Here is a 27,348-nt window from a genome sequence, read left to right as displayed (position 1 = left end):
ATGGGAGCCCTCGCCGTCCCGCTTCCGTGCCGACTGGGCTCTCTGATTGGTTATAGGGACGGGCCGCCGGGGACGAGACCCCCTTCTCCCAGAAAGGTCTAGGGGGCGCCCCTGAGGGAGAGCGGTTGCCTAGCAACTGGGCGGTGGCCCCGCGGGTACCCGGCCCCGGGCGCGGGAGGAGCCGCCAGGCCGCAGCCCACCCACCCCGGCTCCGGAGAGGTGCAGCCCCCAGCCCCCCGGCCCTCCCGGGGGCGCCAGGAAGCCGCCGGGAGCCTGGCTCCGGGAAAACGTGGTCTCAGCTGTCGGGTCCTCGAGCAGGCCTCGACCCTGCTCCCCGACCGGAGAGGCCCGGCGCCTCGCCCTCACCCTCACCCGGTCTTTGTGCGGGGCGCCGGCGGCCATTGTGTCCGTGCGGGAAATGGAGGAGCCGGCAATCCCCTACCGCCACCGCCGCGTCCAGGGCCTTTGGGGAATTCAGAGAACACCAGCGGCGTTTCTGGGGGGTCCCCGGCCTGCAGCCTCCCGGAAAGGCCCGGGGATGGCATTTCCGAAGTCAGACCTCAGATGCGAGGCCGTTTCCCCTGCCCTCTGTCCCTCATCGAAACCTTGAGCCCCATTGAGAAGTCCTTTCGGGGTTTCGGAAGCCTCACCCGGGGCCGGTCCTTAAATAGAAACGACAACAACAAAAAGCCCTACGGCCTGCCCCGGCCGCCTTCGGGAGAGTTCTCCTGGCTCCCAGTAGGAGGCAGAGAGCGGAGGAGCGCGCTCGAGCGAGGGGGCTGGACTGCCGGTGGCAGGAGGCCGCCCTCATTCTGGGCGATGGAGAAGGAAGCGAGCGAGGCGGCCGGTTCCTGAGCTTCGTAATTGCCGTGTCGCCCTCGGGACACCCAGCCGGCAGGGCCGCATGGTCCCTGCAGCCGCAGCTGGGGTTTTTGCCAGCCGCCCGTGAGGCCGGTTGAGTTACCGGCAGCCGCCTCCTCTCCGGACCCCATGGTACAAAAGATCGCCCGGGGACGGCACCTGCCTGCCTTTGCCAGAGACGTGTTTGAATGTAGGTGGAGCGGGGGTGGGGATGGGGGGCCGGCAGCTTCGGGGAAAAGGAGGTGGCTGGGGTCGGGGGTCGGGGAGAAAAAAAGGCCGGTGTGATGGTTCAGAGACCACTGGTGCTTTCAATTTGACTTGATGGGAGTCTCCGAGAAGCTAGTCTCAGGCGTTCCTAAGAACCACAAAGAAGCCAGTTCTGGTATCTGGAGGTGGAATGCGAGGTTGTAAGGTTAAATGGCTTGCATATTAATTCATTTTTTTCCTGAGAGCTCTTTCTCTCCCTTCAGAACCTTATCTTGGCTTTGGATCTCAGAAGGCAACCACTAACTAGAGACCAGACTCCAGTGAGTGAGCAGGTGTTTTGGACAATGGACTGGTCGAGCCCATCCCTATTATAAAAAAATGTCTCAGAGCAACCGGGAACTGGTGGTTGACTTTCTCTCCTACAAGCTTTCCCAGAAAGGATACAGCTGGAGTCAGTTCAGTGATGTGGAAGAGAACAGAACTGAGGCCCCAGAAGGGACTGAATCAGAGGTGGAGACCCCCAGTGCCATCAATGGCAACCCATCCTGGCACCTGGTGGACAGCCCTGTGGTGAATGGAGCCACTGGCCACAGCAGCAGCTTGGATGCCCGGGAGGTGATTCCCATGGCAGCCGTGAAGCAAGCGCTGAGGGAGGCAGGCGATGAGTTTGAACTGCGGTACCGGCGGGCGTTCAGCGACCTGACATCCCAGCTCCACATCACCCCGGGGACAGCATATCAGAGCTTTGAGCAAGTAGTGAATGAACTCTTCCGGGATGGGGTGAACTGGGGTCGCATTGTGGCCTTTTTCTCGTTTGGTGGGGCGTTGTGCGTGGAAAGTGTGGACAAGGAGATGCAGGTATTGGTGAGTCGGATTGCAACGTGGATGGCCACTTACCTGAATGACCACCTAGAGCCTTGGATCCAGGAGAACGGAGGCTGGGTAAGGACCACACCCCTTGTGTGTCCCTTTTCCTTGGCCTCTGCTCAGAGAGATCTCATCAGCCTGTCCCCATGTCTCTTTCTGTTGTGCCGGATGGTTACTTGGACATGTTGTTAAGGAGACATGACTGGCCTCTGCACTGCAGAAGGTTATCGGTTCTAAAAAACAGATGACCGAGTGCTTGAAGGACCAGGCATTTTTCATTCTGGTCACCCTCGTGACCTCACTCTTTCCTACCTGTGTTCCAGTTTCTCGGTGGAGGAAATCATAGCCTGTTCATTTGAGAGTGGGAAGTTAGTCCAGGGTTCCCCTCACCCTGACATAATGGCTCACCACCCAAAGGGGTGATGAGTATAAGGCCTAGAGAAGATAGCGAGTATCAGTGACCCATAAGCCCCTCCATTCTTACTCCCTCAGGGATGTCAGTCTATTCTGGGCTTCCCTCCCCCACATCAAATTCTTTTTATTTTGAAGTTTGCATACCTGATATTCTCTCAGAAGAAGGCAAGGCCAGGCAGGAGTTTCCACTGGCTTGGATGGCTGAGGATTGCCTGATGTTAGGGCAGTGGCCAGTTGTGTTTGTGCTGCACCCCTGTGTTCATTTGCTCTAAAGTGTGCAACTTTCTATATGGTTGGCCTGTTTCCTGAGCTCTTGCTGTGTCACACATGAAGCCTGAACTTTGTCCTTCACTACCTAGAGTCGGTTGGGGAGCTCCAGCTGTTCTGCCTATTGCTTTCCGGCCAGGGCCCTGGGGCCTCTTCACGGAGCACTGTTTGCTGGCAAAGCAAGAACTGAGTCTGTGGGGGCTCTATGGGTCATCAAGATTCAGTGACTGACTTCAGAATCAAACTGACAAGGGTGTGAGTCCCAGCACTGTCGCTTAACTAGCTCTGTGACCTTGGACAGACCAGTTTACCTTGAGCCTCAGTTTCTTCCACTAAAAAAATGTGGCAAGCCCTCCTTGCCTTGCAGGGTATTGTAATCTTGGAGCTAATATGAGCACAGAGACTGACACCAACATGTTTGCTGTAGTAGTTGGGACCAGGAGTCATGCCTCATTGCTTTCCCAGGAGAGAGAATTCTCTTGTTTGTCACCAAGTTAGGATGTGACAGTGGTGAGAGATTCTGTATCAGTGGTCATTGTAGGCAATTTTTGCTATTCTACAGTGACCTCAGTCATATTTTCTTGCTATCTCCCTGCCTAGGGAAGGTGAGGGCTTATGAGAGGTATTCTGTCCCTTCAGAATACCTAAAATTGAGCAGGCTGTGCAAAATAAGTAATCTATTGAAGAAACTAAGATGGAAGGGGCCATGCACTGTGGACTCAGGAATGTCAAGAATGCAATTATCTATAGGCTGGGCCTAGGGCGTGGCAGGCACTTCAGCTTACGAATGAGCAGAGACCTCTGAGTTTGCCCTGGAACCCCACCCCCTGTCTTATTTCCCATTTCTTTGCAACTTCATCAACTCTTCCCACTGCCAATACTTGTACAAGGCAAAGAGATAAGTCAATAGAGGTCAGATGATTGGGGCGGGGTTGGGGGAGGTAAAAGAGAGAGCACTCTTGAGCTAAGGCTGACCAGACTTGAAAGCCATTCTGTAAATGAACTCCCTGGGGGGATAAATGATTAAATAGTTCCTGTTGGTTTGTTCAGTGACCTCTCATTCCCTCCTGCTTTGATTCTCTTTGGGGGCAAATATTTGTTCAGCTGATTACAGGAGGGACAGGATTCCAGGATTCTCAGACACACCCTCTGAGGCATCTCTAGGTAGACTTGGGTCATTTGCCTACTTTGCATGACTGTTGTCTTTGGTCAGTGGTCCTAATAACAGGTGGGTTGTTGCCAGCTATTAACAAAAGGCAATCTGGGAGAGTTGCCTGGTCTACCAGCCAGCCTCTGCAGAGGGCTACCTGGGCCAGAGAATTTCCAGTCATCAGTGTTGCATGTGAAAAGAGGTTTTAGACACAGCAGCACTGGGCAAGTTCAGTAGACAGCCACTATATTGAAATTCCATTTTCTCTCATTGCCCAAGAATTATCAGAGCCCGTTGGACAACATACCATATACTTCTTCCTCTTGGTGAACAGAGGGGATGTGTGCAGATGAGCCAGTTATGTCAGAACTATTTCTGGGCATGCATTTTCCCTGAAGCCAGAAGGTATTGACTCAGGATCTTTTTTTTTTATTCTTTTTTTAAAATATATTTTTATTCAATGATGAGAAAGAATCATTGATCGGCTGCCTCTTGCATGTCCCTATTGGGGATCAAGCCCACAACTCAAGCATGTGCCCTTGACCAGAATCGAACCCAGGACCCTTCATTTCGCAGGTTGATGCTCTATCCACTGAGCCAAACTGGCTAGGGTGACTCAGGATCTTTTGGGTAGAAGGCACCTGCCCACTTTCGGGTACCATTTGGTTTGAGCTGCACAGATTGGCTACTACAGTGGCATCTCATAACCTTCCTGGAGGATAGGCTGAGGGGAATCCAGGAGTGTAGGAATTATGGGTTGTTTCATCCTTGGGTATTCTCTAAATTTAACATCCCTACAGGAAAAGGAAAGGAAATGAGCCTTTATGGAGCATATCTTATATTCAAGGCATTGTCTTAGGTCTTTTACTTATGCAGCTATAATTTATTGAGCATCTACTATGAAACATACAGTGTTTTAGATGCTGGCCATAAGCCAGACATGGTACCTTTCCTCGTGGAAATGACATGCTATTTTATATATTCCACACAATAACCTTTAAGGTAGGTAGGTTTATTCCCAGTTTACCTGTGAAGCTAAGTGACTGGCCCCAGGTGTCCCACAGCCAGTTAAGTGACTGAATGAGAAGTTACAGATAGGTTGGCCTGACTCCAAAGTCTAAAACTCTTTCCATCCATATCAAGTTCTCCAAGGAATAATAAAGTGACTAGCACAGAAAGCCAGAGATGCTGTTGGGCTGAGTAAAACATGCCTGTGGAGGTGCTCACTCTGGTCTGTGATCTTGGCATTGTTTAGGTCACTGCAGGAAGAACAGTGCCTTTATTGGCAGTAGCAGGCTCCCAAAGGCAAGTATGTAGACTCAGATTCTTGCACTGGTAAACTCAAGCAGGTATCAGGAATTTGCCCAGTCAGAGTGGGCTCCTTGTTAAGTTTTTCATTGTTAAGACCCTCTCAGGCCCTACCAATAGATAAGAATTGTGCATGTGGGGAGAAGGTGGCCTGCTCCAGGAATGTATACTTAATTGTGGGGGATGCTCCAAGGACTGGAATTCCAGACTTATAGCTACATTACCGCTTGCTTGCTTGGGGTCACCTGGCAAGATGCTGAACCTGTTTGTCTCTTTTTCATCCGTCTCTCCCTGTAAAATGAAATAATGATAGCCACCTACCATAGCTTGACTCTAGTAAAGGATCTAGAACAAAGGCCCTTCCCGGGCCTTAATTGTAGGGTGGGAGCACCCCCTGAATAGACTACCTGCCTCAGAAGACTGAACTTTGCCCCCAGAGTTTCGGAGGAAACAAAGTCAGCCCCTGAGATGTTCACCCAAAATGGTATATGTAATGTGACCTTCCCTGAAGGGATAGAGTGTTTCTGGGGCTTTCCAGTGGGAATGTGGACAGTTATGGGGTGAGGACCCTGGTGGGCTAAGACATTTTAGGATTGCTGTCCCTGGGAAACCCCATAGCTAGATGGAAATGCCATTGTTGAGAGCAGTGAAGTGTGTGTGGAAGAATACATAATTTGGCCTTTTCCAGTCTGCATGGCTCTGTGGTCTTACATTTCTTCTTGCCTGGTCTGGCGGCTTCTGTGTAGACGTCTGCTCAGATACCTCAGCGACCTTTGCAGATCTCAGCAGCTGTTGCAGCTCTGTGGTTTTCTTGGGGAAACCCCATTAGAAACCCCAAACGTGGAAATTTTTAGTAATCTCATTCAGGTCCCAAAGTGAGATAGAAGTGTTTCAGGGGCTCCCCCTCAAAGCACCCAGTCCTTCTGGATGTACATTTGAGGTTGCTGTTAAAACTCTATCACCATCATAGGGTTTTCTAGACTTCCTAGGACAAATTTCCCCAGTATCCCTATGGAGCCTTTCAACTTCTGGTATAAAAATACCCAGGTATTTTTTCAGGGAGCCCCAACAGAACCCAGAGGGTTCTCTTGACTTTGTGTGGGCAGTCACCTGATTTGTTTGGGCTACAGGAAGCAACAGTTGTTAGCAGTCTCTTCCCAAACAGGCATCTGTCCTGAGGCCAGTGGGCTTGAGTGTCCTCTTCTGTGCCCAGCCGCCTTGGTTTTTCAGCACCCTCAGCCTTTCTTTATGGGCTTTCTTTCAGTAACTGTGTTTTTTTTCTGCGTTTAGCATGTTTAGTTTAGGAGTAATTCCCGCTGAGCTGCTCTTCTTCGGCAACATAATCTCCTACTACGTTAATTAGCAGGGTCTTGTCCCTAGCCCCAACCTCCAACCTAATTCCATGAAGTCTTCCCTAAGGACTCCATCTCTTTTCTTTGAAGAAGTCACTCTGCTCCTGGATCTGCTGCTTTTCTGTTCCTCCAGCCGGCAGTCTGTCTTCCCCGTTCTCAGTTGGCAGACTCGAGTCACACAATCCCTCTGGGTCTTTTTGTTTAGCCTGGGGAAGAGAAGACCCAGGAGAATATGATCACCAGTTTCAAATATCTGAAGGAAGAGGGGCTAAGCCTTTTTTTTTTTTTTATATCAGTATAGTACCCAGCAGAACTTGCATTAATGAGGGGAAAATAACAGTGGTAGAGTTTAAATTAGTGTAAAGAAGACATTTCTAAAACTACCGTATCTCTATTAGGTTTAGAAGCTTCCTGAGTGTCCCAGTCAATACTTGTTTGTCCATACTTATTTCCTCAGCACTGAGCAGAGGTCTTAGGCATAGCAGGCACCTAGTGAAAGAGATGCCCACTAAATTTCTGAAGAAACAGACATGTATTAAACCAGAATAATAGTAATGGAAACTGCCCTTTACCTGATCATTTATTCATTGATTCAAACAGTATTTATCAAACTCCTACTGTATGTCAGGCTGTCCTAGGTACCAGAGGTACAGCATTAAGTAAAACAAATTTTCTGTCCTTGTGGAGCTCACATTCAAGTGGGGAGAGACAGACAATAAACATGTAAAAAAAAAAAAATATATATATATATATATATATATATATCATATATTAGGTGTTAGTGTTAGGAAGAAAATAAAACAGGTTGAGGCATAGGGCATACCTAGCAAGGGAGGTGGGGCTGCAATTTTAAGAGTGGTCAGGGAAGGCATCACCAAAAGTTAGTATTTGAGCCAAGACCTGAAGAAGAAGAAGTAGTGGACGATGTGGGTACCTGCATAAAGAGTGTTCTAAGGAGAGAAAATGGGCTCAGGAGTGCGTATGCTTGGCATGTTCAAGGATAAGCAAGGTCAATGCAGCTAGAGAAGAAACAGTAAGAGGGATGGGCGGTAAGAGGTGACAGTGGAGAGTGGTTAAGATTGAGGGGGGGAGAGGTAGTCAGAGGTCAGATCACATGGGACATCACAGGCTTTGATGAGGACTTAGCTTTGGTTAAATGAGAGAGGCCAGGAGGTTTGGAGCAGCAGTGAAATGATCTGAATTCTTCTAGGGTGGCTGCTGGGAGCCCAGTGAAGAGGCTGGTGCAACTGTCAGGTGAGAAAAATAGTGGCTTGGATCAGGAGGTAGAGGTGGAAGTGGTGAAAAGGGACTGAAAAATAAGACCAGGCTTACACAGCATATTGATGGGTCCACATTTTCAACCACTTAGAGATCACAGAATGAGGACTAAATGAGATACATGTTCTTCAGGGATCATTCTCTCCAGATATGGTATCCTGAATAGTCCTCCTCCATTGCTACAATATTTCTGTATGAATAACTGTCACATGTCTGGATGCAGGTCCTGGCTCACCCACATCTAGCTGTGTGACCTTGGGCTAACTCCTTGAATTTCCTGAGCCTTGGGACAAATAATACCTGCCTCAAAAGGTCATGGCAAAGACCTAATGAGGTGTGCCTACGATGCACAGGTCCTGGCACATGGTGGTGGTGTAGTTATTCTTTGCCACAGAACTCATGTCAGAGACCTACTCACAGAATCTTCAGTAATCCAGCCTCCTTTTTTTTGGATGCAATAGTGACCCTCAGGGGAGACATGCCTTACCAGTGTTCCTGTCAGGAGCACCATAGGGTTCCTGTGCCATGTAGTACAAGCCGTGGTCTAGAGTCAGGACCCCAATTGTACTCTCAATCTGCTCCAACTCACTATCTCACCTCGGCCAAGTCACTTCAATCCCAAGCCTGTTTCCCCATCTGTAAGATGGAGGGTTGAAGTAGATAGTCTAGGAATCCTGGTTCTCACTGGCCTTAGGCCTTGTGGCAGATTCCTCCGGTATTATATTTCACATTAGTTATGTTTTAGGATGGCTCTTTTCTGTTAGAAGCTGCAATGCTTTAACTGCAAAAATTAACTAATCTCAGTATCAATATAGGGCAATTTATCACCAACCCCACACTAACAATATTCCAGATTTATGTAGCACTTTACCGCTTAGCACTTTCATATCCACCTGGTCTTTTTGATGCTCATGGCCACCCAGGGTGGTAAGCCAGAGGGAAATCTGATTGAGAAAGATGAAGCAGCTTGCCGGAAGTTACATCAGGAGGAAGATGCAGGGTTGGGCCTTTCAAATCAGGGCTTGACCACTCCCTTGCTACGTGACCTTGAGCAAGTCTTTTAACTTGTAAATGGCTATAATAAAGTGCCTCTTTCTGAAGATTCAGTGATTTAGTTCAAGTCTTAAGGCTCTCAGAGTAGTGACTGTTAGGATCAGCGGCATCCTAGGGCTTCCTCAATCACATCATCTGGCTTCCCGTTGACTACATACTGATTTTTGCAAATAATTGTTTGTGTGGAAAGAAACTACCTTTGGAACCTTTGCTACTTGGTTTCATCCCTGATGACGCTCTCAGGGCAAGCTGGAGCCTTACGGCTAGCCTTACAGCTAGCTCTAAGCTACACGGCTTTTTGGGCAGACTCCAGAGCTCCCCTCGGAACTAGAGGTTTTTTTCTTGCTCTTCAGGAAATGCCATTGCCATGACTTCCATGGACTGCTTCCTGTCCCAACCCAGCAGCCAGATTCCTGCTGGCGAGAGTATGGAAACTGGAAAGTAATGTCCCTAAAGGCTCCCCCCTCCACAAACTACTTTTTTTGGATGTGTCCCTCCCTTTCCTCTTGTCAGTTACTTTCTTTGCTTCCTCCCCTTCACCCTTCACCCAGCTTCTCTCTCCAGCCTCTGATCATTCTTTTAAGATTTAGAAAATGCATTTCTACTTAGTACTGTCAGACCTTTCTCTCAACCCCACACCGGGGGATTGGTCAGAATTCCTGGGTTCTCTCCATGGCTCCTTCACTCAGTAGCAGTTCCAATCTTGGACTTCCCCTAGAGCAGTGGTTCTCAACCTTCCTAATGCCGCGACCCTTTAATACAGTTCTTCATGTTGTGGTGACCCCCAACCATAAAATTATTTTCATTGCTACTTCATAACTGTAATTTTGCTACTGTTATGAATCGTCATATAAATATCTGATATGCAGGATGTATTTTCATTGTTACAAATTGAACATAATTAAAGCATAGTGATTAATCACAAAAACAATATGTAATTATATATGTGTTTTCCGATGGTCTTAGGCGACCCCTGTGAAAGGGTCGTTCGACCCTCAAAGGGGTGCGACCCACAGGTTGAGAACCGCTGCCCTAGAGGGCCATTTAGCTGGTCACTTGCAGTGGCTTATGTCATCCATTAACCCTGAGTTCCTCCAGGGGTCCCCACCCCACCCCTGCACAGGATGGAGACTCCTAAGAGAGATCTTAGAGGTTTGTCACATATAACTCTTGCCTCTTGGAGATTGATGACAGAGGGTAGAGTGAAGTGGAGCCTGCCCCCCTACCCTGACCCACTCCACCCCCGTCCCCAGCACCTTTCAGGAAGCTAGGTTGAAAACCTTGTTGGACAATCATCTGAGGCGGGGGGATATAGCTTGGGAGGGGATTGGAACACACTCAACTATGCCTCAGATCCTTTGTTCTGCTCTTGAAAGGGAAACATTGCCCTCCCTCCTCCCTGGCCACACACACGTGCCTTTGTTCCCCTGAGTCAGGCGGCTGGGAACACAGTGTCCCTTCCAAGGAGCCTGACTTGCCTCCCCAGAGGCTGACCTCCTGGTCAGTGGGACAGGGATTTTTTGCTCAGGAGCCTCCAGCCTCAGGTCCTTTCCATAGAAGTTTTTCTGTCAGAGATTAAGAACTTGCCCAGAAACAGCTGCCTAGGAACTTACCTCAAATTATTCCATGGGATGCCTGTGTCCCAGTCTCTCCCTCTTATTCTAGTTGGTGATTAATATTATTGTTAACATCACTATTAATAGCACCTAACATTTATCAAGTGCTTACTCTATGCCAAGCATTGTTCAAGTGCTTTACATGTATTAATTTATTCCATTTGCACGACAACACCCTGAAGTTGGTACTATTATTATCCCCATTTACAAATGAGGAAACTGAGGTACAGAGAGGTTAAGCAGCTTATGCAAGGTAGCACAGTTAGTAAGTGGCAAAGCCTGGGAGGATAGCCTCCAAGCTCCCACTTTTAAACACTGTACTGTGCCCCCCACCCGCACTGTACCAGTGTCAAGATGATCATTGACATTTATCCGGTGCTCATTGTGTGGCAGCCTTTACCAACATCATCTCTGTGTTATTATCTCAAAATCTTATCATTATAGGACACAGATTTGGAAGAACTCAGTTAGCAGGAGGCAGAGTCTGTGAAACCAATTCTGTCTCACTCCAAAGCCTATGTTATCTCTAATTCTTCTTAAAAAACTGGCAAGGTAGGTGGTGTTATCTTCATTTTATGGTTGTGGAAACTGAGGCTTAGTGAACAGTGACATGCTCAGGGCCTCATAGGCTCGTACCAGGAGGACCTGGGATTTAAACTCCAGGTGTTTGACTTCATACTTTACCGCCTTATTGTCTGATGATAATTGCTTTTATGTGCATGATAATACTTTTTAATTTACCAGACTTCTTTGTATACATCATTTTACAGTGAGGTAGGTTAGGTGGTCAGTCCCAGTTCAGGGCGGAAACTAAGGCATGGGTTTGTCCCACAGTAAATGGCAGAGCCAGATTTAGAATCCAAGGTCTGGCTTGTAAGGCAGGTGTTATCGATGTTGCCTAATTGCTCAGAAATGTCTTCGGAGTTTTTCATTTGTTAAATCAGCCAATACTGATGAATGCTTTATATGTGCTGAATGCTAGGGACACTGGATACTGCAGTGAGTGGCATGCCTCAATGGTATGTTTTTATGCCCCACACCTTGGGCCTGGCTGGTGTCCTTCTGCCATCAGGCTGTATACATTACCGATTTGACCTTTTAGTTCCCGGACATGCCAGGCAAGGTTTATTCTAGTTAGTATGTATTGATCATCTTCAACACACCCATAGATAACACTCAACTCCGATTTGAAACTTAGCTTGATATCTTGCTGGTGGCGTAACACCAGGCAAATCAGCTTCAAATTTTCATTCATAAATCTTAGAGAGTAATATCAACCTACCAGAGTAAGCGAGGCTTAAACCAGAAAGTGAAACACAAAAGTGTTTTTTAGTAATAATAACAGTCTATGTTGACTGCTGGCTCTGTGCCAGGTGCTATGTTTATGCCCTTGACATAATCGTCTTCTTTGGTCCTCACAACTGTTCTAATGTGAAGATGGAGAATCCAGAGCTTCAAGAGGCTCTATAATGTGTCCACAGTAACGCACCTTGTACATCTTGTACTCAGATAGATCTGGTGCCAAAGCCTACCCTAAAGCCACTGCGTCATCGCTTTTTTGCAGGCCCAGACTGGTTTATTTCATTTTGAGTATTTGGCACAGGGCCTGGGGTTGGGCAAGGACTCAGCAAGGGTGTGCTCAATGAACATGAAGGGTTGTTATTATTAGATGCAGGTTAGGCTACAAAAAACGTCTCTGTCTCTAAGGAAGCAAACTCATTTGAAGCAGTAGGAGTAGACCCAAAACCCTCGATGAATGGTTCCAGGCAAACGGTGCCAAATCTGTGGTGTAGACACCAAAGCAGAAGAGGACAGACCCACTGGCTGTGTCCTACAGGTGCCCTGGACCCCTGCCAAACCAACCCGTTTCCACCATCAGCTACTCAGCTGATGACTCGGCTCAGAGGCCTCTACCCTCAGCCTGCATCATCAGTGTGTACCCTCTCCCTCGCCAACTGCATCACCAACCCAGACCCTCTTCTGTGCCAGTTGTGGAATGTCAGAAAGGGGAAAGGTCACTAGGGACTTGAATAATAGTTTTCTCAGCAGTGTGGCTTTGTGTAATTCACAGAGTCCTCAGTGTCCTCATCTATAAAATGAAGGTAATAGCAATAATCTCTCTCTCATAGGCTGCTGTGTTCCTTCTGCCTACATTACTCTCCCCCTAGCTCTAATTAAGGCTGTGTTCTTATCATTTAGGTCTCAACTCAAATATCACCTCTTCAGAGGCTGCCCATGTTTACATGTTTACTGTCTATCTCCTCCAGTAAAACCTAAACTCCCAGAGTGTAGGGGCTTTGTCTCATTTTTACCCTTATCCCCAGCATCTAGCAGAGTGCTTGACACATGGGAGACACTCAACAAATATTTGTTGAATGAGTGAGTGACTCTGTTCCCACCCAGCACAGTGCCTGCCATATAGTATAGTAAGCTCAGTCAATGTAAGGCATCATTATTATCTGTTAAGAAGATGTGGGCTATGAAGACTGCCAGTAGTAGGTGAAAAGAATGTGGCAAGGGTGGGCTCAATAGGCAAGAACCACCCAGACAGGTCTGGAAGGTGGATTGTGTATGAAGCATTTGGGAGACAGTAAGGAGACAGACTGGCTGAAAAGGGTGTGGATTGTCAATACACCTGGTCATGAAAAAGGGAGCGGTGACTGATGGAGGCCTCTGGGAAGAGGGATGGGGATGGTTGATGGTAGAGGGGGATCCAGTGGGGAGAGGCCCATCACCAGAGGGTTGCAACTAGGTCTCCAGTAACCCCTGGGAAAGAGAATCCCTTGCCAGCGGGGCTCAGCAGACAGAGGCACCTGCGACCTGCAGATCAGGTAGGCTGCCCTGGTTGTTATTTTGGGGCTCTGGGCCAGGTGCAGATTCAAAAGCTTGATTGAAGCCTTTTGGCAATTCTGGTCTCAGCCGGGTAAACATCACCTGTCTCTTGCCACCTGTGGCAACAATGCCAGGAAGGTACCCTGGGCGGCCCAAAGGGGGCCAGCTTTCTTGTTGTCCTAATAGAGCAAGAAATAGCCCCCAAGAGAGGCCACTCCTTCCCTGCCCCATGGCTCCCTTCTGAAGAGTTCAGGTGGCAATAAGATGCCTCCTGCCCAACAGCAACCTCCCCCCTTCTGGGGTTTTGGCCTGTGGAAGTCCGGGGCGGGGCATTGGGAGCCGTTGACAGCTGGGCCCAGCTGGGGGGAGGGGTCCACTTGGGAGCAGGTGCAGATTTCGGGGAGGGTGGGGCCTGAAGGGAAGTAGGGATCTTGGTAGGCTGAAAAATTTCCCTCCCCAACCCCCAGCCACAGCTGGCTTCTTCAGGAACCTGATGACCTAGTTACAATGCTTAGAAGTTGTTAGCTTAGCTTGCAGTTCAGAGTTGTGCCAGTCTCTCCTTTCTGAGGCTACTTGGGTCCAAAAGGTGCCCTGACATTCCCCCAAAGGAGTTCCATGTGAAGGACATGCACCATATCACATGTATAGGCTTCTTGCCCAAGAGAGTAAAGAGCCAATCAGGCTTCTTCCCTATATGCTCCCCCACCCCATCCCAGGGAGGAAAGACTATTCTGCAACAGCTCCCCTTCTGTCTCTCCCTCAGAGCTTGGTAGATGGCAACTAGAGGTCACAAACTTCTTCCCTGGAGGTTCAGCAGAATGGGAGACACTCCTATTGCCCTAGGGATAGCTTGAGCATACCTAACAATTTCCACCTTAACCTTTTCATCTCAGTGGAGTGAGGAAGAATCTTTTGGGGGCTCTGGAGGCACCAGCCCTCCAAGCAGCAGCTGCTCCTGGTATTCCTGATGCCTACCTCTCCATTGTCTCCCTGGGAGAAATCCATCACTGTTAAGAGTCAGGTACAAAATTTGACAACCAATGCTGAATCCTGCTTTCTCTATGGTTATCCTTGGGCAAATTACTTAATCTCCCCCAGCCTTAGTTTCCTCATCTATCAAAAGGGGGATAGCCCTGACCGGTTTGGCTCAGTGGATAGAGTGTCGGCCTATGGACTCAAGGGTCCCAGGTTCGATTCCGGTCAAGGGCATGTACCTTGGTTGCAGGCACATACCCAGTGGGGAGTGTGCAAGAGGCAGCTGATTGATGTTTCTCTTTCATCGATGTTTCTGACTATCCCTCTCCCCTCCTCTCTAAAAAATCAATAAAAAATATTTTAAAAAAAAAGGGGGGGGGAGGATAATAATACATAATGCTTTTTTTTAAAGATTTTTATAAGCATGAGAATAACTTGTAAGATACATGGAGCATTTAACATGTAGGCTGGCATATAATAATTACTACTCTGTATGGTCCTATTATTGTTTTTTATCATATTGCCTTCACAGGTGATCAAGTTGCTGTCATTGCTATTAGAGCTACTCTTTTTTTTTTTTTAATATATTTTATTGATTTTTTACAGAGAGGAAGGGAGAGAAACCGAGAGTTAGAAACATAGATGGGAGAGAAACATCGATCAGCCGCCTCCTGCACATCTCCTACTGGGGATGTGCCCGCAACCAAGGTACATGCCCTTGACCAGAATCAAACCTGGGACCCTTCAGTCCGCAGGCCGACGACGCTCTATCCACTGAGCCAAATCGGTTTCGGCTAGAGCTACTCTTTAAGAGCAAACTGGCTGGGTAGCTCAGCTGATTAGAGCATCAACCAGATGCCATAAGGTTGTGTGTTAAATCCCCAGTCAGGGCACATGCAAAAATCAACCAATGAGTGCATAAATATGTGGAACAATAAACCAATTTCTCTCTCTCTGTCTCTCTCTCTCTTGCTCTTTCAAATAAGTAAATAAATTTTTTTTTAAAGCAAACTTTTAGGCTGATAAAGTATGTGGATTATCTTTTGAACTAAGAGCTTGGAGATCTTAAGATTCCTGAAGCTCAGGTCGGACTCAACCTTGTCCCCCAACCTCCTCCACAAGGTCCCCAAGTCATGTTTTGTACACTGTAGGGTTTGGCCAGTGTTGCAGAATAGGCATTTGGCAATGGGGCAGCGTATTTCCTTTTATCTTTGCCAAATACCTTCAATAAACAGGGAACTCTTCCTCTGCTTTATCCACTGCTATATCTCTAGATCCTGCCACAGAACTTGGAATATAGAAGGTGCTCAATCATATTTGTTGACTGAGTGGACTGAGCATTTAAAGTGTGTAGGAGCATGCTTAGCACACAGTAGGTGCTTGGCATGTGTTTGATTAAACAGGTGTTTTGGGGACTCTGGAGTTTTTCCATAATGGCCCCAGTCCTTGTTTACTGTGCAGCCCCTAAGTCTCTTGCCCAAAGTTTGCCTGTTGCCTCATCTGTTGAAGAAAGATAACACCCAACTTGCCTCCCTCATGGGTGAGCTGTGAAGCCCAAAGAGATGATAGATGAAAAAGCACTTTGAGAACTATAAATGTTTGGTCTTATTGCTGCTCCTTGACTGAGATCATAGCCATAGCTCTGTCATTCATTCAACCAAAAAGCATCTTTTTTTTTTTAATCCTCACCCAAGGATATTTTTCCATTGATTTTTTTTTTTTTAGAGAGTGGAAGAGAGAGGGAAAGACAGAGATAAATATTGATGTGAGAGAAGCAATCAATTGGTTGCTTCCTGTACGCACCCTGACCAGGGCTTGGGGTGGAGAGGAACCTGCAACTGAGGTACCTGCCCTTGACCAGAATCAAACCCAGGACCCTTTGGTCTGCAGGCCAATGCCCTGTCCACAGAGCCAAACTGGCTAGGGCCAACAAGCATTTTTTTGAGTGGAAGTAATACCCTAGCTTTCTCACTTATCTGGCTTCATGAGTTTGGATAAGTAACTTCTCTAAGCCTGGACATCTATAAATGGGAAATATTTATTTCACAGGATTGTTGGAAGAAAGACTAAGCAAGGTGCTCTGAGCTTATTAAGGATGGAAACTCTCACAGTTATCAGCTACTATTAAGCCTAGCATTTGGTGGGGCTAAGTGTTTAGTGACTGAGATAACTAACATTTAATAACAATGAATGGTGTGTGCACAGTGCCTGATGTAGAGTAAAAGCTTACCAAATGCTGGGTCTTTCCTTTTCCTCTCATGATAAAGTTTGGTCATTCATTGAATCAGCCATCAGTTGCCTTCTGTGGGCAGATTACCAGGCAAGGCCAGGCTTCTGAGTGTGACTCAAATGGGAAGTAGAGATGAGCATTAATTTCTAACCCCTGGATGTTCTTGTCCATCTAGGGTATACTGCTGAGTGAGAGACCTAACCTGGCCCGGATCAGTGCTGCTTAAACATAAAATGGAGGCACAGCAGGCCTTACCCTGCGCTTACCTCTGATTCAGAACAAGAACACCCACCCCTTGTCCTGCCTGCTCTCAGTTTGCTACTCGGGGAGAAGATTTGCCCTTTGCTCAAAGTACTCACATTCATATGGAACCCTAGGGGTTACTATATCAAGGAAGTCCCCAGGGAATTACTCAGAAATGGCCCCTTGGGGCAGGGTCCAGGGAGGGGGCCCAAGCCTAAGACTTGGGGTCTCCTGGGACTAGGTCAAGCAGCAGGTGCAGGTATGAGGCTGGTGGCTAAGTAATGAAACTGAGAGATAGGTAGGGCCAGACAAGAAGTCAACCCTGAGGAAACAACCTGCCTATCCATGCAGCTGTCTGGGCACCTGGGGGCAGTTTCTGAGTCTGATTTACTTGGTTGTGGTTCCAAATTAGTACTCCAAATCTCAGTGATGGGAAGCCATGGAACTCCAGAGCACAGCCTGTGGTTGGCACCCAGGTCAGTATGTTTAGTACGTTTGAACTCTTCTCAGACTCTGTCAGGGTAAGAGGCCTCTCCTCTGGGCTCCACAGCACCTACTATTGGAAGATCTTCAAGGGCAATGGAATAATAACCACATCTCCGTCTGCTGAATTCTGAGCTCAGTGAAGTCAAGAAACCCATCGTAATCAGCTTGCATCCCCAGAGACGAACTTAGTACGCACAGTACTCATTAATATTTGCTTAATGGCTGAGAATATTCCCTCTCTTCATTAATCAATCAGTAGCTCTTTATCGACCATTTCCTATAGGCTAGATTTGAGCTAAATCCTGGGAGGAATGCGAAGTACAACTATGTCTCTGTAACCGGAAGATTGGGTGTGTTTGGGGGGGGAGGAGGGGAAGCATTCCAGAGCACTGTGTCATTGGCAGAAACTTCCACACTGGGAGGCAGAGACAATACAGGTGGCTTAGGGATGTTTTCCAAACTGGGATTCCCACCCCTCCCTGACTGGGCCACTCCCTCCATCACTTGCAGAACCAGGTGACTCACATTCCCTAATCCTGCCCAGAGCAGAAACTACTCCTCGGCTCCCTCTCGTGAAGAGGCTGTATCATCTTTCTTGCTCAGGCACCCAGTTCAAGGGAGCGTCGATTGACAGAGAAAAAGAAGTTTGGAACAGGGAAAGAATCTTTAAAAATCACTCTACCCCAATATTGCAGCCAAAGTGATCTTTTAAAAACCAAGTTCAGAGCTTATCACAACTTGCTTACTATCCTCCACCCACTTGGAATAAAACTCAGAGTTCTTACCAAAGCCTCTCAGGCCTGCATGATCTGATACTGGCAGCCTCTTCATCCTCCATCCCTCTACCCCTCAGTTTCTGCACTCAAGCCTCAGGGACCTGCTGTTTCTGGTTCCTGGCATACTTGTCCTTGCCTGAGGGACTTTGTAGTTGCTGTTCCTCTGCCAGGAATGCTCTGCCTTTGGTGTTTGCCTTGTTGGTTCTTTTAGTTGACTTAGCTCACAGGTCACTTCCTCTAAGAGGTTCTCTTTGGCTTTTGGTCTGAAGTAGCTGCACTTCTTCTAAGTTACTCTTTAGTCTTTAACCTTCTTGTATTTTTGTCATAGCACTACCTCTATCTAAAATTTTCTTTTTGCTTAATTGTTTTTTGTTTGTCTCTTCTACTAGAATATACACTTCATGATATTAAGGACTTTAGTTTGTTCAGAATTTCATCTTTAATGCCTAGAACTGTTCCTTGCAGATAGTAAACATTCAGTGAATGATTTTGGAATGAATGAATGAACAAACGAACAAATCTAAGACATTGTTTTCATTTACACATGAGAAAACTGAGGCCCAGAGAAGAGAAGCTAATAAGAATTGACAGTGTTTTTTTCGCCTTATTTTTGAATGCTCACTAAGTGCCAAGCACTATACTGAATGATTTACATGTATTATTTTTGTCATTTATCTTTAATTGTTATAGAGTCATTTGGCAAATAATTTTTTGTACACCATTGTAACATTTTAAAGAAAACTGGACCAACTGTTATTTTTTTATTGGACCTCACTCTGTTTTACACAGAGTTGGAGGCAACTTAGAAAAGTTCCAGAACGATAGAATAAACCAAAGTATAGAACCAAAAGGATAAAATATCTAGGGGGAGTCAAGTGAAAGGAGAGTATGGTAAGAGGACAGGAACCAGAACTAAGATTAGTTCACAGAAATGGATACCACACAAGTCCCTTTGAACTGAGCAAAGTCTTTCTGCTATTCTTTATGATTGATAACTAAATTATGCCCAGATTCTTGAAAGTGATGGTTTCTCAAAACCCCAGTCACACACATGACCTGGGGATTGTCCCAGGCTGCATGTGATAGTGTCAGATTTGTTGGCTCCCTTACTGCCTCATCAGCTGGCTCCTGGACTGAGACAGTATGACTTGTCTACCAAAGGGGCCAGTCCAGCAGGGAGGAGCCTGGCCCTCTCTCCAACCCTCTCTGAACCCAGCCAACTTTTTTCAAGGAGGGCCTTTTTCCCTGAAGATTTATTAACTGAGAGATCACCATTGAAGATCCAGTTCTGCACTCAAGGCACTTCCAATTGAATTAGAAAAGACAATACACAAAAAGAGAATTTGTGGCCGTAACTGGTTTGGCTCAGTGGATAGAGCGTTGGCCTGTGGACTGAAAGGTCCCAGGTTCAATTTCGGTCCAGGGCATGTACCTTGGTTGCAGGCACATCCCCAGTAGGTGGTGTGCAGGGAGGCAGCTGATTGATGTTTCTAACTCTCTATCCCTCTCCCTTCCTCTCTGTAAAAAAATCAATAAAATATATATTAAAAAAAGAGATTTTGTGAAAGGTAACAATAAATGCTAAATGCCAAATAAGAGAAGTATTTAATAGAAGAGGTGAGATTTGTGCTGGGACTTCATCACAGAGACAGGGTAAAGAGGGGCCGGTGCTCCCAGCAAGCTAGGGGAGGGGAGGTCTGCAAGAGCCAAGATGTGCAGGCTGGGATGGACTCTCAAGAAGAAACCCATAAGCAGTGGCAGGTCAGTATGAAGTACGTGTGGAAGGGTCTCTCTTATTAGGTGATAAAGCCAGAAAAGTCAGCTGAAGCCAGATTTGTGGGAGCCTCGAATGCCAGGGAAAGATTCCAAGACCTTCCTTGGGAGTCCTGGTATCCCAATAGATGAGTCATTGCCAGGTATGGATGCCCATCCTGGCCACCTGTCGGTCCACTGATGCCCAGATAGCAGTGCCAGCACCTGAAATGGGAGCCAGGACCTTGAACTGACAGTGAGCAGAGGAGTAAGTATGGGGGCCATTGTCAGTTTAGCCTTTGGCCATCCCATGTGCATTCATTTGGTGATTTAGCAGATGCTTATTGAGCACCAGCTACAGTTGATCCTTGAACAATGCAGGGGATTAGGGGCGCTGACCCCCTTCCAGGAGAAAATCCATGTATAACTTAAGTTGGCCCTCCATGTACATGGATTCTCAACCGCTGATTGAATGCACTACATGCCAGGTCCTGTGCTAAGTGTCAGAGGTGCTGTGATGAATAAGACAATTAAGGACACTACTTTCATAGAACTCTTATATTACTGGGGGAGACAGCTAGCCTGAGAAACAAACAAATAAGATGATTTCAGATAGAAGGTTAAATGATGTAAAGAAAATGAAACAGTGATGGAGTGTCTAGGGAAGCAACTTTATACAGGGAGGTCAAGGAACGCCTCTCTGAGGAGATGACATTTGACCTGAGATTAGATTAAGGAGAAAGAGCCAGCCTGGGAAGATTTGAAGCAAAGATTTTACAAACAGAAAAGCAAGGCAAGACTGAACTTGGCTCATCTGAGCTTTAGACCCACACAGATACTCAACTGATGCTCTGGGGGCCCAGTCTGGGCCTTTGTGTCACGGATGAAGATGACCTTTCACGCCTCCCTCACAGAGATCCAAAGGGAATAATGATGTCTAGCATTTACTGAGCACATATCCCATGTCAGGCACTCTATATGAATTTTCTCATTTAATTCTCCCACCCGGTCTATATAGTATGTGGTCTGTTGGCCCCAGTTTCTTTTCCAATGAAGAAATAGGTTCAGAGAGATGAAGTTCCATGCCCAGGGTCCATGGTAGAATCTGGATTCAGACCCAGATTGGTCTGGCTCCAAACCTAGGCTTTTTCCACAGCTCCACCCTCGGAATAAATGAAGCATTGTTAGTTCAGGACATGCAGAAAGCTACTTAGCAAAAGGAGAGTTGGGAACACATTTTGGAATGTGGGCCTTAAAGGACACCTACAGTCCTCCCAACTGAGGACTTTTGGCTGGTCTGCAGGAGGGTGCTCCAGAGCCTGGGATTGCTGTTGGCCTTTGCCAGAGGCATGTTTGGACTTAGCCAGCTGAGTATCCCCGTTTCCTGCTTTTCCCATCTCAGCTGCTGGTCAGGAGGTTTGGGAAGGTGACATCATCTAGCTGAATCAGCTGCTGCTTCCAGACACATTAACGGGAACTGAAAGTCATTGCCCCTTCCTTCCCACTCTGCACATCTCTTTGGAACAAGCCTGGGGTGCGGGTATTTCACCTCTCCACAGGGTCTTGCTCTTAAAGAGCTAGAAGGTGCATTTTCCTGGAGAAAGCTGTCCTCAAGACTTCTTGAGCTTAGGGGACAGAGTACTCTTGAGGAATAGGTGGGCTTACAGGAGGGCCCCCATCCCTCTCCTCCACCTCAGCGAGAACTCCTCATCCTTCTGATCTCATTTGCCTTAAGTTCAAGGCTCAGGCCCAACACTGTAAAATGGGCAAACAAAATGTTATTTGTGGACTTTGATGTTAAGGCAGCGGTTCTCAACCTGTGGGTCGCGACCCCTTTGGCGGTTGAACGACCCTTTTACGGGGATCACCTAAGACCATCCTGCATATCAGATACTTACATTACAATTCATAACAGCAACATTACAGTTATGAAGTAGCAACGAAAATAACTTTATGGTTGGGTCACAACATGAGGAACTGTATTTAAAGGGCCAGAAGGTTGAGAACCGCTGTGTTAAGGCATTTAAAGTCTGGTCAAGAGGACAAAAAGACAGATTTCAGAGCAGAGCAGCCACCACACTGTGATCTAGTGAATATCCCCGTTGACCCAATGACTGAAAAGAAAAAAAAAGTGAAATACATTAAAGAAGAAAAAGAAAGAAAATCAAAAGAAAGTAATAAAAAGATGGCTCAGTGCCAGGTGAGTAGGACAGCAGACAGCTTATTTGCTCTGTGATTTTGCTTCTCTCAGCTCCACTGTTCATGTGAAGAATGGATATTATCAGGGTATGTGGCTCCTTAGGTTATTGGAATGTTACACAGTATATAAAGCATTCAGCAGTGTACCCAGTACCCGGAGAATACTCAATGAATGGTGGCCCTGTAGATAGGTTCTCAAAAGAGGGAACAGCCCATTGGGGAAGGGTGGGGAAGGCTTCCTGGAAAAGGTGAACTTGGAACTGGGTTTTGGAGCCTGGATAGGCTATGGATGGATGCTGGCTGGAAGCAGCCTATTCAAGTGTGAAGAGGACAGACTTTGGATGCTGACATTCTGCTGTGTAATCTTTGATAAATGACTCTACAGCTCAGAGCCTCACCGGTTTTCTTCTCTGTAAAGTGTGGCTATTGCTAGAACCCACCTCACAGGACTATTGAGGGAGTAGTTATTGAGGTGCTATATTGACAATGGAAATTGTCAATTGTGCTATATTTACTGCTGAGTAAAGTCCTCAGTATGTACCATTGCTATTTCTTATTTGTCAGGGGAACTAGCCCAGTCCTTGCCCCCCTCAAATTCACATAGCAACCAGTGATCCTTCTAAAATAGAAGTCAGACCCTGTCATTCTTCAGTTCAAAACCCTCCAGTGACTCTTCATTCATGAGAATAAAACCAAAGTGAATACAGTGCAGGGACAGGAGGAGCACAGTTTCCTAAAAATTAGTGCTCTGGGCTCATTTCTTCTCAGAAGCAGCCCTGCTCCAGCTCCGTGTCCCTGTGTGTGCGCGCGCGCGTGTGTGTGTGTGTGTGTGTGTGTGTGTGTGTGTGTGCGCGCGCGCATGTATGCAGGCACAAGTGGATGACTCAGTGATGATGGCATATGTATACACCCAGGACAGTTCATAATAGTAAAGGACACTGACTACACTGCCTTGCAGCTACCGAAGGTCATGAGTGCTGTGGAAGCTAAGGCAGATCTTCCCCTTTGAATCTGAGTCATTTCCTGAGAGAGATGTTGGTCATTCATTCATTTGTTCATTAACAAATATTGAATGCCTGCCATGTGTTAGGCACTGAGCTATAGGTTGGGCATAAAGTGTGAACAAACCAAAGTCCCTGTTTTCACTGTGCAAGCAAGGGCGGAGCCAAGAGACCAGTAAGCAGCCTGGCAGGTGATGGTGGTTTGTATGAGGGTGGAGGTGTGGTAGAAGTAGTGAGCAGTGAGCAGAACTTTGATATAATTTGAAGGTCAGGCCAACTGGATTTGTTGATGATTGGATAAGGGGTGTGAGATAGAAAAAAAGAGAGGAGTCCAGGTTTTTGGCTTGAACAACTGGAAGGAGCTTGCTGCCATTTAATGAGAAGGGGAAGATGTTATGGCCAGTCATGGTTTCCTGAGAGGGCTGTGAAGTCGACTGCCAGCATTCAGGCCTGCTTGACTTTGGGTAAGATTTGAACTTTATCAAGCCTCAGTTTACTCAAATGTAAACCTATTCTCTAGACTCTAGGCAGTTTGGGTGCTGAAAACTAAATGGGGGTGATTTGTGTGAAGGACTTAGGATGCAGTGCCAAGCATATAGTAAAAGAGAGTTAGCTCTGATCATTATTGTGGAAAGCAGGGAATCCCATGACCAAGCAGGCAGCAAGTCCCACCCCCACCTCAACCACTCCCTCAAGGATCCCACCCTCCAAGATGCAGCTCAGACACCATCTGTCCAGCAGAGAAAAGCCACAGGGAGACAGCTTTTGGGGGACATTAAATAGATGAGCTCTTCCCAGGAAACCTAATCTCATTCTCAGCAGGTGCTAATCCCAGCAGCCTCCCTTGGTATCTGAGCCCAGCCCACCCAGTTCCTTCCCCACCCCCACCCCGAGTCCCAGACCCTCTTCCCCTTCTCACCAGCTCCAAGCTGCCACCAGGACACTTCCTTACCAGATGGAGGGGCTCCGACAAGAGAAGGCCACCATCCATCTGATTGGGCCCAGTCCCTCACATGTATCAGGTCACCAAGGGCTTCAGGTGCCACCTGTCTATAGCCTTCTCCCCTACACCCCCCTCCCTGCCCAGGTGCCAGTTCCTGGGCGTGGTGCTTGATCCTGGCAGATCCTGGCTGAAGCCAGCTGGAGCCAGGGACTCCCACTGTGCCCCAGCTGCCACCTGCCCTCCCACCCACAGGCAGAGGAACAAGCTTAACCCTTTGGACACCATACATGTAGCCAGAGTTTGTGGTTGCATTTCTAACTCTGAGTATTGCATGAGTATTGCACTGTTCCGGCACACTTAAAAAAAATAAAAAAGAAATTTATCATATATATAATAGGGAATATCTAATGCATATGTAAAGTTTCAAAAATAGGAAAAGGATCACCTGTAAATTCAATACCCAGTTTAAAAAAATCAAACATTTATAAATACCTTAGAGCCCCCTGTGTGTCCCTCTCCAATCACAGCCACCCCTACCTATTCTCCTGAGATTCCTGTTTATCATTTCTTTGCCTTTTTCAAAAAAATAATTTTGCACCCTAGCTGGTTTGGCTCAGTGGATAGAGCGTCGGCCTGCGGACTGAAGGGTCCTCGGTTCGATTCCAGTTAAGGGCACATGCGAGGGTTGCGGGCTCGATCCCCAGTAGGGGCGTGCAGGAGGCAGCCAATCAATGATTCTCTCTCATTATTGATGTTGCTATCTCTCTCTCCCTCTCCTTTCCTCTCTGAAATAAATTTTAAAAATAAATTTAAAAAACAGTTTTGAGATATATATATATATACTGCATGCTTTTAAACTTCATTAAGTGTTATACTTTGTGTATACATTGCAGTTTGCTTTTTTCATTCAACATTGTGAGATCCATTGATGTTTTGTGTACACCTGTAGTTCATTCATTTTCATATCCCTTTGAATGATATGTCTCAAGTTGTGTATCCATTCTACTATCAGTGGTTATTTGGGTCCTTCCCCTGTTTTCGCTACTTCAAACAGTGTGGTTTTGAACATTTTGCTGGTGTCTCCTGCACATGCACATGTTTAAGGGTTTCTCCAGGGCAGTGGTTTCAAAGACTTTAGCTACCCATTAGAATTACCCAGAGGGCTTGTTAAACCACGCTTTGCTGGGCTCCACCCCCCACGGTGTTAGGTTCTGTATGTCTGGGTTGAGGCCCTGAGAGTTTGCGTTTATAGCGAGTTCCCAGGTGATCTGTTGCAGGTCCTGTGACCACACTTTGAGAGTCATTGCTGTAAGGTATATACCCAGGAGTCACACATTGCTTGATGAAAGGTAATGCTTGATTGTTTTTCTATGTGTTTTTAAGAATATATGCTGCCACCAGCAGCAAATGAGTTTTCATTGCTTTATATCTTTAATACTTGGTATGGTCAGACTTTAAATTTTTATAGAGCTGGTGGGTGTGAGATGGTATCTTGTTGTTCTAGTTTTGCATTTCTCAAGAGTACAAATGGGATTGAGAATCTTTTCTTACACCTATTGGCCATTCATGTTTCCTCTTTTGTAAAATACCTCTTAAGTCTTTGCTCTGTTTTCTTTTGATTTTTTTTCTGATGAATTTGTAGGAATTCTTTATGTATTCTGAATACTGATCTTTTGTCTACACGTTACAAATATAGGCTCTCAGTTTGTAGTTTGTCTTTTCCCTTTTTATATAGTAGTGTCTTTTGATGACTAGAATTTCTTAATTTTAATGTAGTTGAGTCTTGTCTTCTATGATTCACACCTTTTATATTTTGTTGAAGAAATCCTTTCTTACCCTGTGATCCTAAATACATTTGTTTATATTTTCTTCTAAAAGTTTTAGTTTTGTCTTTCACATTTAAGTTTTTAATAGATCTGGAATTGACTCTCATGTTACCTTAGTATTTTTCTTGGTGGAATAAACTTTATTTCAGTAGGTTTTAAATGTCTACACATCTGAATTATTTATAACTTGAGTTGTACCTAGAGCTTATTATATATACCACATTAATATTTTATATTGAACAAAGGTGCCCTCTTTGGGAAAAGAGTTATCACATTTAAAACCCTTCCAAGATTTCTGTTGGATTTTTCAAATTTAGGATAATGGTATAATAGTTATGTGTAATTTTTTTCCTCTTTAAGATTCCATATATATATTATTGATTTCAGAGAGGAAGATAGAGGGAGAGATATACACATCAGTGATGAGAGAGAACATTTATTGGCTGCCTCCTGCATGCCCCCCACTAGGGATCAAGCCCACAACCCAGACATGTGCCCTTGACTGGAATCGAACCTGGGTCCCTTAGATCTGCAGGCTGACATCCTATCCACTGAGCCAAATCGGCTAGGTGGCATAGATGGAATTTAAACCCAGTTTGAAGCTTCTAACACACTGGTTCTCAACCTTCTGGCCCTTTAAATACAGTTCCTCATGTTGTGACCCAACCATAAAATTATTTTTCTTGCTACTTCATAACTGTCATGTTGCTACTGTTATGAATCGTAATGTAAATATCTGATATGCAGGATGGTCTTAGGCGACCCATGTGAAAGGGTCGTTCAACCGCCAAAGGGGTCGCGACCCACAGTTTGAGAACCACTGCCTAACACCTATGCTCTTAAAGAGCACACTTGACTGCTTCTCAAGAGAAATAACATATGGACTTAGAGTCTAACACAGATGAGAAATCAGGCTCTCTGAGAGTAACTGGCCAAAAGAACACACATCCAGAAAGCTATGGAGTGTAGTCTCCAGGGGGGGGGGACCTACATATGTCTGATCTGAGGCCTATGATCTTTAGAGTTAACTTTTTTCCTTCCATGGAGTTTCCAAATCTAATTATGATTCCATCAAGAGAACTTTCTCCATCCAGAACTCCAGTTGCTATAGAGAGCCATAAGTCACTGGTTCTTGGTGTTCATCTATTGGCATCAGAGGGCCCTTAGACATAACCCGCTATGATTAATATACTAATGACAATATAGTTGCTGCCATTGAATGGGTCCTACCATGTGGAAGATGCTGTAAGGTGCACTGTGCTATATTTTTTAACCCTCACAATAATCCTGCTTGGGAAACATTATTGTCCTGATTAGAAAACCGAGAGTATAACAAGTTAAATAATAGTTCCAAGGTCAAATTCTAATAAAGATAGAATCCAAACCTGTTAGACTCAGAAGCCCTTATTCACTCACTCTGGTTCCATGGGTTTTCCTGGGCTTTCTCTGTCTCTTCTATTTTTTTAAAAATGTTTTCATTGATTTCACAGAGAGGGAGGGGGAGAGAGAGAGAGAGAAACATCAGTAATGAGAGAATCATCAATCAGCTGCCTCTTGCACACCAAATATTGGGGATCGAGCCTGCAACCCTGGCATTGCCCTGATTCAGAATCGAACTATGACCTGCTGGTTCATGGGTCAATGCTCAACCACTGAGCCACACCGGCCAGGCTTCTATTTTTTCTTTTGTGAGTCTGGCTTCTCCAGAGTGT

The 27,348-nt window shown here is 46.2% G+C and overlaps 1 protein-coding gene across 2 annotated transcripts in view; it reads left to right on the top strand.

Annotated features, from left to right (window-relative positions):
• Positions 1-209: 209 nt before the first annotated feature.
• Positions 210-27,348, top strand: part of BCL2L1 (BCL2 like 1) — a 46,127-nt gene continuing 18,988 nt past the window's right edge. The window contains exons 1-3 of one of the 2 annotated variants that reach the window (XR_009454064.1): positions 210-1,051; positions 1,314-2,010; positions 10,818-10,925. Coding sequence is in view for 1 of the 2 variants with exons in the window: in XM_059705833.1 (XP_059561816.1) it covers positions 1,447-2,010 (564 nt within the window). In the remaining variant the exon portion in view is untranslated. The remainder of the gene's footprint in view (positions 1,052-1,313; positions 2,011-10,817; positions 10,926-27,348) is intronic. The other variant, XM_059705833.1, reaches the window with a different exon arrangement.

The sequence above is a fragment of the Myotis daubentonii genome, chromosome 8, assembly GCF_963259705.1.
Source record: "Myotis daubentonii chromosome 8, mMyoDau2.1, whole genome shotgun sequence".
NCBI classification, from domain to species: domain Eukaryota; kingdom Metazoa; phylum Chordata; class Mammalia; order Chiroptera; family Vespertilionidae; genus Myotis; species Myotis daubentonii.
This window is presented reverse-complemented; position numbering and strand designations above follow the sequence as displayed.